At 39.0% G+C, this 15,381-nt stretch overlaps 1 protein-coding gene across 1 annotated transcript; it reads right to left on the reverse strand.

Annotated features, from left to right (window-relative positions):
• Positions 1-226: 226 nt before the first annotated feature.
• LOC144531680 (uncharacterized) lies at positions 227-10,466 on the reverse strand. The gene is made up of 5 exons (XM_078271939.1): positions 10,259-10,466; positions 9,927-9,956; positions 8,273-8,403; positions 1,130-1,201; positions 227-247 (listed from the first exon to the last, which is right to left on the reverse strand). Exons 1-5 carry the CDS (start codon positions 10,377-10,379, stop codon positions 227-229), a joined length of 375 nt encoding a protein of 124 aa, XP_078128065.1. The 5' UTR covers positions 10,380-10,466.
• Positions 10,467-15,381: the final 4,915 nt, after the last annotated feature.

Below are 15,381 nucleotides of genomic sequence, written 5' to 3' on the forward strand. Positions count from 1 at the left end.
AGTACATATAGACACACTCACACAACATCATCCCTCTTTCTCTACAACATTTACACATATACTGTACAGACATACTGTACGTAACAACACAAACAGAAACACACACACACACACACAGACGAGCAGAGACTCCATAAAGGACCAAAACGAGGCACAACGGGACTTGGCAGAGCGATATGGAACGTTTCGGTCATTGATCATTGATCTTTGATTGTGACGCTCTAAATCAGTTGTCATCGGTGTCGTCCTGAGAGAGAAGAGGGACAAGAGGTAGGCAGTGAATTTACTGTCCTTGAATGAAACTATACAGCATGATGATATTACAACTGTGTAAACCAGTTGAGGTATTGTTACACTTGTAAGATGGTTTGTTTATTACTCTAGCTGCTGTCAGGTTGTTGTCTTTGCCCATACCAAGTTAGGAATGTTGATTTGTTTTTCAGGTTTGGAAGAATATAAAACAGTTTGGGGAGAAAATTACAAAACTAAAATGTATGCAATTTAGTACACTTTAAGGATAATAGCTGCCAACAAATCCCATATGACATACAAATATTTGAATGTTATTTAAGGTTGAATGTTCCTATCCTTCCCCAATTCCTTCCATCTGATTTCGTTAATTAGTTATGGGCTAATGAGAGAACAAAAAGCACCACAAATCTACCCATGAGTATACAGATTATAGTGTGAACCTAATTACTGTATGTATATATATTTTAATGTCCTAAGGTCCATAGACTGCATCCAAGTATCACATTAACACATTCTACTGTAATACAGCAGTGGTGAAATCTGTTCACTCTCACAGAGGTTTTTTATTATTTTATTATTTTTTTATTCGACAGGACAGCTGAAGACATAAAAGAGGAGAGAGAAGGGGAATGAGTCGAACCTGGGCCCACTTCGTTGAGGATTAAACCTCTATATATGGGCGCCCGCTCTACCAACTGAGCTATCCGGGCGCCCATCACAGAGGTTTTTTTTACCTAAGGCTCATCAATAAATCCACCCCTGTCTGATACTGACTGAAAAATATTTAGACTGTCTATCTTTCCATCAACTGTTCCTTCTTTAACTTTGAAATTCAGCTTTATATTAATTGTATTGACTATTGCTAGTGGAGTCTCACCTCTGTAGCATCAGCAGGGTCAGTATCAACCGGTGACTCTGCCATGTCCTGTACTGCTGAGGCTTCATCGCTCTGGAAAAAGACAAACAGAAAACATTTGTATTACTGTCAATATGATCCAATTTGATATATGCATGATCTTAACAATAAAGGAGGAGGGGCGTTGAATGCAGAGAAGTGCCATTACTGTAACCAGCTGTGTTTGTGCACATATTGAGCATATTAAATTAATTCACTTTTTCTTTCACTCTCCTCTCTTATTTGTGTTATTACTGACCTCTTTGGGAAGCCTTTATATACACTACTTTTTGTGGCCAAAAACGAAGAAAAATAGACACAGGTAGAGCTGCAACGATTGGTCAATTAAGACATTAGTTGATCAACAGAAAATTTATGTTAATGTTTTTCTTTGTCATACATGATAGTAAACTAAATATTTATGGTTTTCAACTGTTGGTCAGACTAAACAAGACATTTGAAGATGTCACCTTGGACTGTGGGAAATTATCATAGGCATTAATACATACTATTTTCTGACATTTCTTTTGACAAAATGGTTAAACAATTATTAGAGAAAATAATCAGCAGATGAATAATATCGATAATGCAAATAATTATTACTTGCAGTACATAGACACAGATGTAACTCCAGACTATCAGAACATCTGGATGCACGTAACTCAGATTATAATTATATATTATTATATATATAATGTATACTATTATATAACACAACAAGAAGTTTGAATGTAAACAACCCACAGATTTCACCCCTCTCTTGCACTCACTCATTTCATAATGGTCATTTTTGGTGGTCACTCTAGTGAATGGGCTGCTGCGATACAGACGAGGCATAAGTGGGCTAATGAAGAGGTGGGGGGTGTGTGATGTCTCTCCTGTCTCGCTGGCAGGGTGGCGTGATACACCGTGCCATTGAACTGACCTTCTGTGTGTGTGTGTGTGTGTGTGTGTGTGTGTGTGTGTGTATGTGTGTGTGTGGCGCGCTCACCGGCACCTGACATAACCTTAAACCACTTATTGCACCTTCTCATCCTGCTGTTGCATATAACACCACCCATAAAGCCTCCATCTGTTAACCCAGCAGAGCTGGAGAGATGCGTGCTCATGTAAACACACAAACACATAGTTGGACTGCCAATAAACACCACCTTGTCTTTTCTTTACTGTGGTCAGAATAAACTTTGGCCAAAAGTTAAAGATTTGTTCATTTTTCAGGACAAATCAAACCTGAACTATCTGTGTAAACCATCTTTCAAAGCAAAAGTAATTCCTCACCTCCTGTCTGTATTGTTTCAAAGCAGAAATAGCTTCCTGGGGACGGGCAGTACAGCAGCCTCTTTTATTGCATGTCGCAGAAAAGATCCGAGCAATAAGACGTGTTTGTTGAGACCATTTTCTATTTCTTGTCAAGTCTCCTCCTCAGATCCTCGCCACTCTACCTACCACTCTCTATCTCATTGTCATTTACCTCTCCTTCTACCTTTTGCTGTTTCCTGAATGATATGAGTCACCAGCAGCTGATGAATTGGTGAAACAACTCGATGAGGAGATTAATCTGACTCAGCATCCCACCATCCTCTGTGTGTGTGTGTGTGTGTCAGACACAGGAGACAATCTTTGATGCGCTCTCTCAACCTGGCATCAATTTTTTAAATGAAATCAATATTAATGACGTTCAATGGCTGAGCCGCCTGAGGCAATGATGGTTAAATGAGCACTATCTGCTGCTGTCTGCATGTCAGAATACCAGGATTTAGTTGTTTTTTTTATCCATGTTTATTCCTCTGTCAGTCAGACCACCATTTTACCATCAGTCAGTACACTCTGTGTCTGTTTGTCCATCTGTTTGTATGTGCTGCCTGCAGATTTGGCTTGTCAGAGTTCTTCATAATGAGCCTGATCACAAGCCAGGTGGAGCTGCATCAGTGTTTTATCTCTCAGGGTGAATATTAGGGGCTTTCCGACCGGAGGGATTTTTGCAGTTCTTAGAACTAAACGTTCCTAGAACACTTTTTTCGTCGTGTTCCGACAGGAAAAATTTGGGGATTTTTAAGTTCCTCTGGCCACAGTAGCGTACTTTTTTAGCTCCTACTCCAGAGCAGGGTCTTTTCCCTTTTCCCTTTTCCTAGGTGTACTTGATTGGTCGAATTTATAAGTCACGCCCACTGCCAACTCAGAACTTGCAGTCAGAGCAACAACCAACAACGGGACATTTTTAACAATTTTCACCATCTTATTCATCATTAAATTCACTTCTGACAACGTTTTAGGCGAGAAATTAACTGTTTAGATTTCGAATATAGGCAGTTTCGGAGTTGAGAAGCTCCATGAAGTGAGGCGACAGCCAGCAGGCGCCTGCCCCGGCCTCTAGCTCGTCGCTCGGCCAGTCTTGCTCAGACACCTCGCTGTGAGCTGGAGGTCTCTCAGACCGCTCTCGTAAATAAGAGGCTTTTATTTCGCCGTTGACGGTTCGTTTGTTTAAACACATGTCCATCATAAGATTAACGGGAACCTGTGGTTAACTGTCTTTTCGGAGTTAAACTCCACAAGTGTGTCCTACGGCTCGCCGGCCGTCACACACACACACACACACACACACACACACACACACACACACACACACACACACACACACACACGTCCACAGCGCAGCAGCCGGCAGAGGCGGGGTCTGTTCCGAGTGTAATAAAGCCCCATCTGTGTTGAGCAAAACATTATGTGAATAACTAAAAGAATGGACGGAATGCGGAACTCGGAAAAGTGGACTGATGCGGAGGTGCAGGCACTGCTGGCCATGTACGGCCTCCTCCATGCTGCTTTGTTGTTGTATGTGGCGCTAAGGTCTAGTGACGATGCTATGAAGACCGTTGCCGTGCTTGCGTCACTCCCTTACCCCTCCTACCAGTCCCTATGGCCACTTGGCCAGTGGGAATGCAAATGGAAAAAAAGATTTTGGGGGAGAGTAGTTCTTAGAACTGCTTAGAAGTGTACTTTTCGTCTAAAAAGTACAAGCACTATCTGGTCGGAAAGCACCTATTATCTATCTAGCTGCCTTAATAACACAACTGCTAACAAGGATGAAAGGATTCAATTGAATGTTTGTGGGAAATACCACAAGCATCTTTTGATAATGAAATCAAATGCCAGCAATGGATGATGAAAACAGTAGGGGGAAAAGAATTTGATAGCTTCAATAAAAGAACTGCTAGTTCAGGTGTCAGTATTGTTGCCACTGGCTGGAAAATAACTTGATAATTTCTTTGGTCTCTTATCTTTTTAAATGGTACTTTTCACTGATTGTAGCCAAATTAAAGCAGAGCTGAAGACATGTTTGTGCTTATGTGTGTGTGTGCTGTTATCTCTTGGTGTCTAAGTTGTGTTTCATCGCTAATTAAGGGACGGGAGATCGAGCATCACAACAAACATTTAACAAAGTGTTGCCATTGCCCAGGGAAATATTTGATTGGCTTATCATTTCCTGCTACTCACAGCTATGTAATGAGAGAGGAGGGTAATTAGTCATCCTTTCAGAATAACATCCAATTTGAACACCTTATTAATCCAGATATAAATCTTGGGGTAGTGTAACTGCTGCTTTGACAACAAAAGAACAGTTCAAACTGTGTTTTTCAGTGTAAAACAAAAGCAGAGCATGAACATCAGGGCCATCTGTTCCTCTTGTTTGAAGAAAGAGTTTCTGCACTAATATGAGCTGGTGTCAAGTAAAAGTAAAAATGTCGAGATTTATGTTAGGGATTTGTGCACATTGGGAATCTTTGATTCCTAAAAAAACCTAACCCAGTTTGTCTCACCTGAACCCACTGCGTGTATCCTTGAGCTCGCACAAAACTTTCTCATAAAACATTTGTATTGTAAACTCAATTTTGAAAGTATTTGAAAAATGTGCACTGTTTACGACAATGTTTACTTTCATTCTTCTTTTCGTTGAATTGATGTGCTTTTTTGTGCATTGTCGCTACCAATTGTTAATGAATTGTTCCCGAAATGATAGTCAAAAGTGTGTACAGTGTCCTTAAGCGTGTGCGTGAGATACAAACAAAACAGGGACCGACTTGTGGAAGCATTGCTCCATAGCGCTACTAGTGGTTGAAGAACTCAATGACTCAAGTCTCAAAGGATGTTAAATGTTAATGTGAAAATATTTTAGAAATACTAAAGTCATGAGTCTAACTTTTTCCAATGCTCCTCAAGTTTTTGTTAATTTTTTTGTATTTCATTTATTTAGTTAAATATTCAATTGTATTGCCCAATATGTGCCAATATCTATGTTGTCCACATTGTTTTGTGATTGATTAAAAGTTTGTTTTTTTGTAGGGCTATAATAATATGTCTAAGAAATACTCATTGCTAGTAAATTCCCAGAACAAAATACCTAAGACATGACCTGTCCTATGTGTCCTGAATGGTAGCTACGACCCTGCACGTAAAAATCTACATGACCAGCTATCAAAATCCTTTCTAGAGAAAAGGAGAGTGCAAAACATAAACGTTAAAAGAAATTATGATTTGTCGCAGCAATGACTTGTTTGCTACAGTAAACTGCCTTCACCTCCTCCTCCTCCTCCATCGGAGAAACGATGGCCAGACTGACAAGATGAACAATGCAGGAAAGCTAACAATATGTAATGGCTTTCATTTCAGAGAAGAAAGACTCACAACAGATATGAGAAGTGATGACAAATGACTCAAGGTCAGGAGGCCATTTTGAAACAGTGAAGTATTATAGCAGCCACTGTCATGAAATGGAGGGATGTGCTGTGCTGCAAACTTTAAAGGTTATATTGTATATCACCAGTCTGTGGAGAAGTGTGAGTATTCACTAAGTGTGGTCAGAAAAAAATAAAAGCATTAAAGTCAAACTGAAATTTGAATTCTTCTCCCGTTTTATTTATTTATTTATTTTTTGCCTCTGGCTAGACATCTCCAATGGCAGCAGTGGACTGACGTGTTACGGCCAGTGTTGCTAGGAGACCCACAGGAAACTTGCGTGCTGCGCTAACCAGAATCACTGTGACGTTGCGCTAACATCAATCACTTCTGGGTAGAAAACTGGCAGTTGGTTTGAATTATGGGGATATGTGAAATCTGTGAAGTTATTTTTGTTGTCATTGTCAGCCGTAACTGTAACCTTTAAAGATATATAGTTAAACATGTGGTCCGACCTATCTGATGTTTTTGCTGTGCTCATTGTATGTACTGTGCTGCTTTGCTAGAAGTTATTGTACACAAACATTGTGATTGTCTCTATAGCATGTCATAGTCCATTAAAGCAGAGCCCATGCAGGCCATTAGCAATCTAATATGTCTGTCCCCTTACAACATCCAACATTTGGAAAATGGAAGTTGGAAAGCTAGGCTACCACCCCTGATCAGACAGAGCGTGATTGCAGGTTGCACCCAAGGGGGTAAGCTTCTCCTCACAATGCATACCACCTATGGCGCCATTTTGATGCTAATAAGCACTCACCCCCCCGTTAGCATCCCATTGACTGCCATTCATTTTGACGTCACTTTAACAGTGAATAACTTTACATCTGAAGCGTTAAAAGACTTTATTTGTCTATTGTTTATTTCTAAAGAAACACAACAATGTATAAAAGGCTCCATTACCTTGTATCTCACGTTATGGCTCCGTAGCAGACGTTTTTGTAAAAATAGGCTAACGATTGTGTCATAACCATGGGACTTACTGTCGCATAGTAAAGGAATTACCGTATAGTACAGGAGAAGCTTGCAGGCAGTTTGGACTTACATTAGCTGTTTAAGTTTAATTACTAAAGTTAACTAACATTTTAGTTAGCAATAATTAGCCTGTGCCCATGTTATCTCCTTACATATACCTATGCTCTCCGTCCATTATATATACAGTCTATGGTTGCACTGCACTATCTTTTTTGTTATAGACGCTCCAATCAAAGCGATGCCAATTGCGTCTTGTTTCCTTGTTAGGCATCCACCGAACCACCCATCCTCAGCCAACCTTTATTTTGCTGTAAAGTTAAAGGATGTCTGGCGCTTTTCCGCTCTGAGTTGAAGTTTTTTTCTCTCTCGTTGAAATACAATTACAAAACGTTGCCCCAGGCTGTTAAAACCATAGACAGTATATAAGAATGGACCAACAGATCCCGTTGCTCTGGACGGAGACCAGTGAAGGATATTAGAAGCACTTTTCCGGTGAGCGCCGAGCGTTACTGCGCAGCCTCCAACTGAGAGAGATGACGTAAATGTGACGTGAACAACCTGTCTGAAAGTTGTAAGTCTTCTGGTAGCTGTGCCAAGAGAAATCTCAATCATTCCCAATCTTGCAGAGACGGAGAGCGTAGGTATATGTAAGGAGAGAACATGGACACAGGCTAAGTATTGCTAACTAAAATGCTAGTTAACTTTAGTAATTAAACTTAAACAGCTAATGTAAATCCAAACTGCCTGCGAGCTTCTCCTGTACTATACGGTAATTCCTTTACTATGCGACAGTAAGTCGCGTGGTTATGACACAATCGTTAGCCTATTTTTACAAAAACGTCTGCTACGGAGCCATAACGTGAGATACAAGGTAATGGAGCCTTTTATACATTGTCGTGTTTCTTTAGAAATAAACAATAGACAAATAGAGTTTTTAAACGCTTCAGATGTAAAGTTATTCGCTGTCAAAGTGACGTCAAAATGAATGGCAGTCAATGGAATGCTAACTTATTAGCATCAAAATGGCGCCATAATGAGTGCTTATTAGCATCAAAATGGCACCATAGGAGGTTCGGGTTGTGAGGAGACACTTACCCCTTTGGTTAAAACATGCTCTGTTTGATCGGGGCCTTTCCACTTACAAAATAAGCCTTGTAGCTGGTTAGCTGCTTGTATGGAACTTAAGTGATGTTATGAGCTATTTATTTGTACCTGCCCACAAAGATATTTCACCAATCAAATTACAGTTGGGCTCAAAATTCACAACCGATGGAGAACACTGCTGCAGGGGGCGTTATTATCAACAGAAAAATAATTATATCTTAAATTTGGTACACTTTTAACTCACTTTTTTAAACACCAATACATTGATTCCTTAAAAAAACTAAAAATTCAGTTAAACTTTTAATGAAACGTTACTTGTTTGGTAGGATCCTTCTTGACCAATCCAGTGGCAGCGGCAATGTTCCCTGCACCCTCCACAGTTTTGTGGGCCACAGCGGTAACCCCGGTAACCATGGCTCCACCCACATGAGACACTCCAGACACAGCTGTAGTGAGGAAAGATGAAGAAGGGCATTTGTGCAGTGTGTTCACTGCTTGTTTCTGTTGCCACAAAACCATGACATGTATCAAATTGAGCATGGTATGTGCTTTTTTAATACATTCATTTGTAAGAGAAAGGTTGTGATACTTCTCCTTTCAAAAGTTACATAGTCTCATTTTATAAATAGCACTTTTACCTCGATATAGGATATTGTATAGCACCAAGATAAATCTGGATTTTTTTTGCCTGCTTATTTCCTATTTTTGAAATAGCGTTCTCTTATGTGGTGGAAGCTACTTTCTGCATTATGAATTCTACACGGAGTTGGGTAAAAGAGTTATTAAATACTTCAGTGCTTCTACTTGGAACGCCCTACAGAGTTATCTAAGACTGGATCATCACCTTATAGACAAGTTTCAGCACACCTTTTACTGTTTGAGCAATGCATTGCTGTGTAATGTGTGATTTTGCATATTAGTGCATCTGATATTACATGTGCTTCTTGTGACTTTTAGGTTAACCTTTTGTGTAACTACTTTGAAAAGGTTTATTGTAAATCAGTTATTTTAATTCAGTGAGGCTTCATTCTTAAATTAAGGATAAAAAAGTAAATCAAAAAAGACATTCTCGGTGCATAGCCTACGTTCACGACAAAGCTGCTCGATACAGGGTCGCTCAGTGCTATTGTATTTACACCAGTGGTTCCCAACCTGAGGATAAGGGCCCTAACAAGGGTTGACAAGTTAAATTCGAGGGGACACAACTTTATTAGCAGCATAGGACAGCAGAAAGAAAAACATTACACAAAATAAAGTTCATTTTTATTTGTCTGTTTTTGAACTGGTCACATACAACCAGTGACATGGGGTCAGAAGTAGAAAATTGTTTTAGGGGCTACAAGCCAAACACATTGGGAACACATGCTCTGCACTGTATGGCGATGGAGTGTTACACATAATAATAAATCACAACTAAGATGCACTTTGCCATAATGCATCATACCTGCCTATGTGGACCTTCTGAATGCATGATTATCAGATCATAGGTCTAATGTAGGCCACTTGATCCCACTGAGAAAAAAAGATATCCTCCCTCATTTAGTGGCTTTAATAAGACATTCTGTATAATCCCAGTTTCCAAAACACTCACTTTACTTGCAGCTATGATACAACAATACAGCCATTTCCCTGGATGCCTATAACAGAGTCTCCCTTGGCTTCTCTGCTTGTTGTGTATGAGAAATAGCAAGGCCTGGGCCATAGAGAGTTAAAGCGGTGAAATATGACACCTACTCACCTGCTGAGTTACAGTAGCCTATCTCTCTTACTGACCATCTGAGGATCCAATGAGATTACATCTGTGTTTGCTTTAAAATCTACTTGTGTGGAAAAATGTTAATGTTAACAAGAAGGGCTGGATATACAAAATGTGTAAATTCATACACTATTGATTTTTTTTTCTCCAGACCAACATGAGAATGTAACGTTGTAATGATTCATTTTAGCTGGCATTGATATGTGGTGTTACCTGTTGTGACTCCATCCTTTGTTTTGGAACCTGAAAGGAAATGCAGGTGAAGCTCAATTAGTCAAAAAATATGAACATAATAGTAGCAACCAAATGATCAAAATGCCCTGCTTCATTCATGCTCAGAAGAGTGTTGTGTAGTCAGAGTTGTGTAGTTGTAATATTAAGGATGATGATATAGGCTATCATAATAATAACAATAACAATAATAATAATAATAATAATAATAATAATAATAATAATAATAATAATGAACAAACAACGTTTTAAAGCTTTCTGTCCCTTTTTTCCTCGTAACATGATGATCAATCAAATTAATTTCCAGCACCCACCGACAAACATAACCCCATCTTTCGTCATCTCAGCTGCTCCAGTCACTCCCTGCTTGGTTTTCTCCGCCGCCGCCACGACCCCATCTCTGGCTTTAGAGAAACCCTTCATGAACGCGTCCATGGCTGCTTGATTGGCTCCCAAATTAACACGTACACACAGCTGTGAGGATGTCAAAACACACGCAATGAGAAGGCACTCCCGGTTCCAAGCGCTCGGTATTACAACGTGTGACAAGACACAAAAACGATGCCACCGCCCTACTTTTCTCTCTGACAGGTTTGTCAAGCCAATATCACCGTCTGAAATAGGCTATATGAGCAGTTGATACAAGCAGCCCTGCTCTGAGGCAGCTCGAAATCCCACCTGTAGGAGAACTGGTTACAGCCCAATTGAGAAACCATGAATGGATTAAGGCAAGGCTACTATTCATTGAGCCTAAATAAAGAAAAAGGGAAATGGACCTATATATATATATATATATATATATATATATATATATATATATATATATATATATATATATATATATATATATATATTGCAATGCGATAGGAAAATAAAATAAAGTAGTAGCTGGTGTTGTCATATAAAGGATTTAAAAATAGCCTATATATATATATAGGAGAAAGAGAACAAGAAATCAAAGAGCTGTGGTTCACGCACCTGTTCGCTTCAACTTCCTTTACGGCGAGAATGTGATAAATCTTCCGGGATGACAGCGGAGATTCCCCCCAAAGAGCAGTAACCCCGTTTTATTGTCTCCAAAACTACAACTACTCCAAAAGCCGACGTGTGCTTAGTGTCTTCGGAACAGACAGACGGACAGACGCTCCACAGGTTTGACAGACGCCTCCTACGCCTCGGTGATGGAGAAAGAGTGATTAAGCCCCGTGATGCTGATGCGAGAGAAAAGAAGAGATGCTCGCTGTCTGTCTGTCTGTCTGTAACATACACACACACACACACACACACACGCACGCACGCACGCGCGCACACACACACACGCACACAAACACACACACGCGCGCGCGCGCGCACACACACACACACACACACACACACACACACAGATTACGTAGTTCTTTCTGTATGTGGGTTGCCCAGCGTGTAGGTGTAGCATGCTCTGAATGCATCTGCGCTGAACTACCAATTAATGGCAGTAGGCCTATAATTATGCAAGAGATAACTATTCACTGTTCCCACATGTGAGTAAGATGTTAACAGCTGCACAGCAGGTCCCAGAGGATTTTTTTGCATTGTAAAGACCATGTTGGAATTAGCTTGCAGTAAACAGACTGTGTATGATCATTCACACTTTTTAATATCCATATAGTGGAAACAACTCTTGATAAGGCATGTGTTTCTATAAAGGGTTTTTATAATGGGTTTATTAGTGGCACATCATTTATTTAGTCTGCTTTACAGATTAGTTATAAAACATTAATATGTTTTGGTTTGCCAGGTTGTGGAAAGTCCCTTTAACGCATCAGTCTATCCACTTATTAACACTTACAACTGCAGGTTTGATGATTAAACGCCTTTATTAATGACTTATTCAACATAACTGCATACTTGCTGACTTATTAGAAAGTGAGAAACCCATGAGCATTTATTGATGGATTACAAACATTTATATATTCTCTATTATCAAAAAGAAAATATAAATACAACCTGGTTCTGAATAATCTCTTTCTTTCTTGTGACCTTTTCTTCTGGGTCATCCATGTCACATTTCCAATGTCTTCACATGTTTCACAGTTTCTGTCTATTTAGGGTCATTTGGTTGTCAGTGGTGTGTAACACAACTCTAACTATCTACAGTGTAAGTAAACAGCTGCAAAGTTATAAAGCAATGATTTATGGAAATTCATCAACAGTACTATAGTGCTGGAACAAGGCATGTTTATTTGTATAGCAAATGGCATTAAAAGTGCTTTGCATTAAAAACATACAATCAACACAGCACAGAGTATTTTTGCAAATTGTCCTCATTTGTATAATACACACAAAATACACAAATAATTATGAAAAGACACAAGCTGGAAACATTCACTACTTCTTCTGGCTACTTCCCTTATCACATGATACACTTTACTTCTGTTTATATAGTCGCTATAATGCACTTACATACTGTGCAGCCAATCTATACATTTTTTTTCCCCAACAAAAATAATAATAATGTATGTAATTTCAGAAACAGATCACTTGCTGAAAACGTGACTCTGAATCTTAGAACATGACATGAGGTCTGAAGAAGAAGAATTGTGAACAGAGGACCGATGTGAGAAAAAAGAAAACAGACAACACATTTATATCACCTTTAATTATTCAGGGAGGGCCAATTGAGAGCAAGCTCTCATTTCCAATGACACCCTGATTACATGCCATATAACATTACTGAACATAGTAAACAATATATAATATACAGTTGCAATACACAGTATACATAAAACAATTACAGAATGATAAACAACTCAAAATGCACATGTACATTCAGAATACATGAACTCATGAAGAAGACATTTAAAGTGATTAAATGGAATCTGGCTGTTCAATTTCAGTAGAATCTACAGGTTATTCCATTTATATGGAGCATAATACTCAAATGCAGTTTTGCCAAATTCTGTCCTAACAAATGGAATATTTGGGACCAAGAAATCCCTATTGCAAGTGCCATAGTGACACAAATTAAAATTCAGCAAGCTTGTTAAATATACAGGCAAGCAAGGCTTTGCAATTAAATAAAATGTAGTGTTTCTCCTTTCTTAGAGCCAAGGAAGTCCACATTTTGATAAAGAAGACAATGGTGGGTACTGAATCCATCACCAGATATAAATCTAAGGACAGAGTGATAAACTGCATCAAGTGGCTTTAATGTAGAGGGAGCCGCATAAATGATATGTACGTAATCTAAAACTGATAGAAACGTAGCTTGAACAATCTGTTTCCTACAACTTTGGGTGAGGCAAGATTTATTTCTACCAAAGAATGCCAATTTTGGCTTTAGTTTCTTTATACATTCAGGTATGTGTGTTTTAAAAGACAGCTTATCCATCCATCCAAATGCCCAGATACTTATAACTGGAAACTTACTTATTTACATATAGTACATAAAACAGGACCCAAAACAGACCCATGAGGAACCCATTCACAGATTTTTAAAAATCTGATTGATATCCATCAGCTTGAGATCTACCAGATAAATAATTCTCAACCCACCTACATGACGCAATATTGAAACAAATGTTGTTGAGCCGCTCTAAAAGGACAGCATGATCCACTGTATAAAAGGCCTTTGAGATGTCAATTAAAAGGGCAGCACAATCTTATTATCTTGGGCATGAACAATATCATTCACAACCTTAGAGATTTCCTGTACTGACTTACAGATGTGCAAAACAATAACTGTACAAAAGGATTAAGCTACAACAATGACAATGAGTTTGATGCTAGAGCGAGAGACAGAAGTCTCCTTTTCTCATCAAACTCCAATTCAATTATGCTTTTTGAATTTTAGCACTGGTTGTTTACTTTATTCTGTGCTGAAACCTCAACACATACTGTTCAGCGACTCTCTTTACATCCACTGCCATCTGTGAATGGCACATTCTGGGTGGTGTCAGAGGCTCCAGTTTCACTCTTGCATTGGTATACAGTTACAAAGCTTTGAAGAGTAAAGTGCAGCATTTGTGTTGCTCTGGAAGCAACTTATTTCATAATTTTTCATGCATTTATATAGTTTTTAATACTACAAAAAAACATGGTTTTAATCCAACAGATAAATTGTCTAAATACAATAGACATAAAAAATTTAAATGGCTGTCATCAACTTGCCAAATTCTTGCCACAGAGCAAAGCTTTTCGGCCACCCAAGCAGTGTGGCTTTAGGGCCAGTAGGCTGGTCCACTATTTGGTCCAGACTGAAATATCTATAGAAGGATTCCACAGACATTAATGATCCCTAGAGGAATGACTTTGGTGACCCCTGGTTATTCATCAATTTGTTATACTTAACAGCCTTACAGAGCCAGTAGTGGGGTTATAGACTCTTAAACTTTTTAGATTACAACCACTTATCTATACCACCAGGAGTTCAAGCTTAACATTTAACTAAATCTTTTTAATTAGTTGCCTCTAATGAGATGAGACACAAATACTTAATGTTGCATTTCACTCTCCCTATCCATTGTTTAAGCATGTTTGCCTTTATTGAACAGATTGTATTAGAGAGGCAAACAGGAAACAAGGGAAGAGAGAGAGCCTTAACCATTAGTCTGCGATCCCTCACATTTTGACAGCAAAATGTTTGCAGCCATTTCCCTGGTTAATGCTAAGTGGTTAGTTGATATGGCTTGCTATAGTGCCATTATGTCCAGGCGCTGCATTGGGGAGGGCAAACAGCAATACTGTGGAGCCTATTGGGTGTGTTTGAAAAAAGGCTGGGTACTCAAAGTGGTTTTGCACTCCAGAAAATGAATGAAATCAAGTATGAAATAAACAGAAAGTGCTACCCACTGAGTGCTGAATGGCACTGAAACAAATACATGGCCTTTATTCAAGGGAATGAATGAAAAGGATGTATTATATGAGAATTAAGAGAAGAGTCTAGCACTCATGGAACTAATGGAAAAGGCGGTGCTTATTAAAATCGAGAAGTTAGCATGATAATTGTCCACCTAATAGACTCCCCTAATGGACGATACGGTGAAAGCACTAAAACAATCAACGTCTTTCTGAATGTTACCCATTGAACTGATCAGTTCAGGAGCTGGCATCTCTGTCTTGAGTAACCAGATGGCCTCAACGCTTTCCCTCCACTACCGTTCTGTATCTTCTCTCTACTCAGAGCCCCAGTCCCTGCCAAAGTCTTTTGCTATTTTTTCTGCCTGTCAATCATCATGTACTTTAAATATATCCACAGCACATATCATGGCAATGGAACCAGTAGTTGCCAAGATTTTGGACAAAGTAAACCTTGACTGCCTGAGAGATATCACTTATCTTTTGGATCCAAAGCGACAAAACACCACCTGTGGCACTGAGTCATTTAGAAATTATTATTCTGGATTAATGCATGACATAAAACAGTATTATTATTATTATTGTTATTATTATTATTATA

The sequence above is a fragment of the Sander vitreus genome, chromosome 16 (assembly GCF_031162955.1).
Source record: "Sander vitreus isolate 19-12246 chromosome 16, sanVit1, whole genome shotgun sequence".
Lineage (NCBI taxonomy): Eukaryota > Metazoa > Chordata > Actinopteri > Perciformes > Percidae > Sander > Sander vitreus.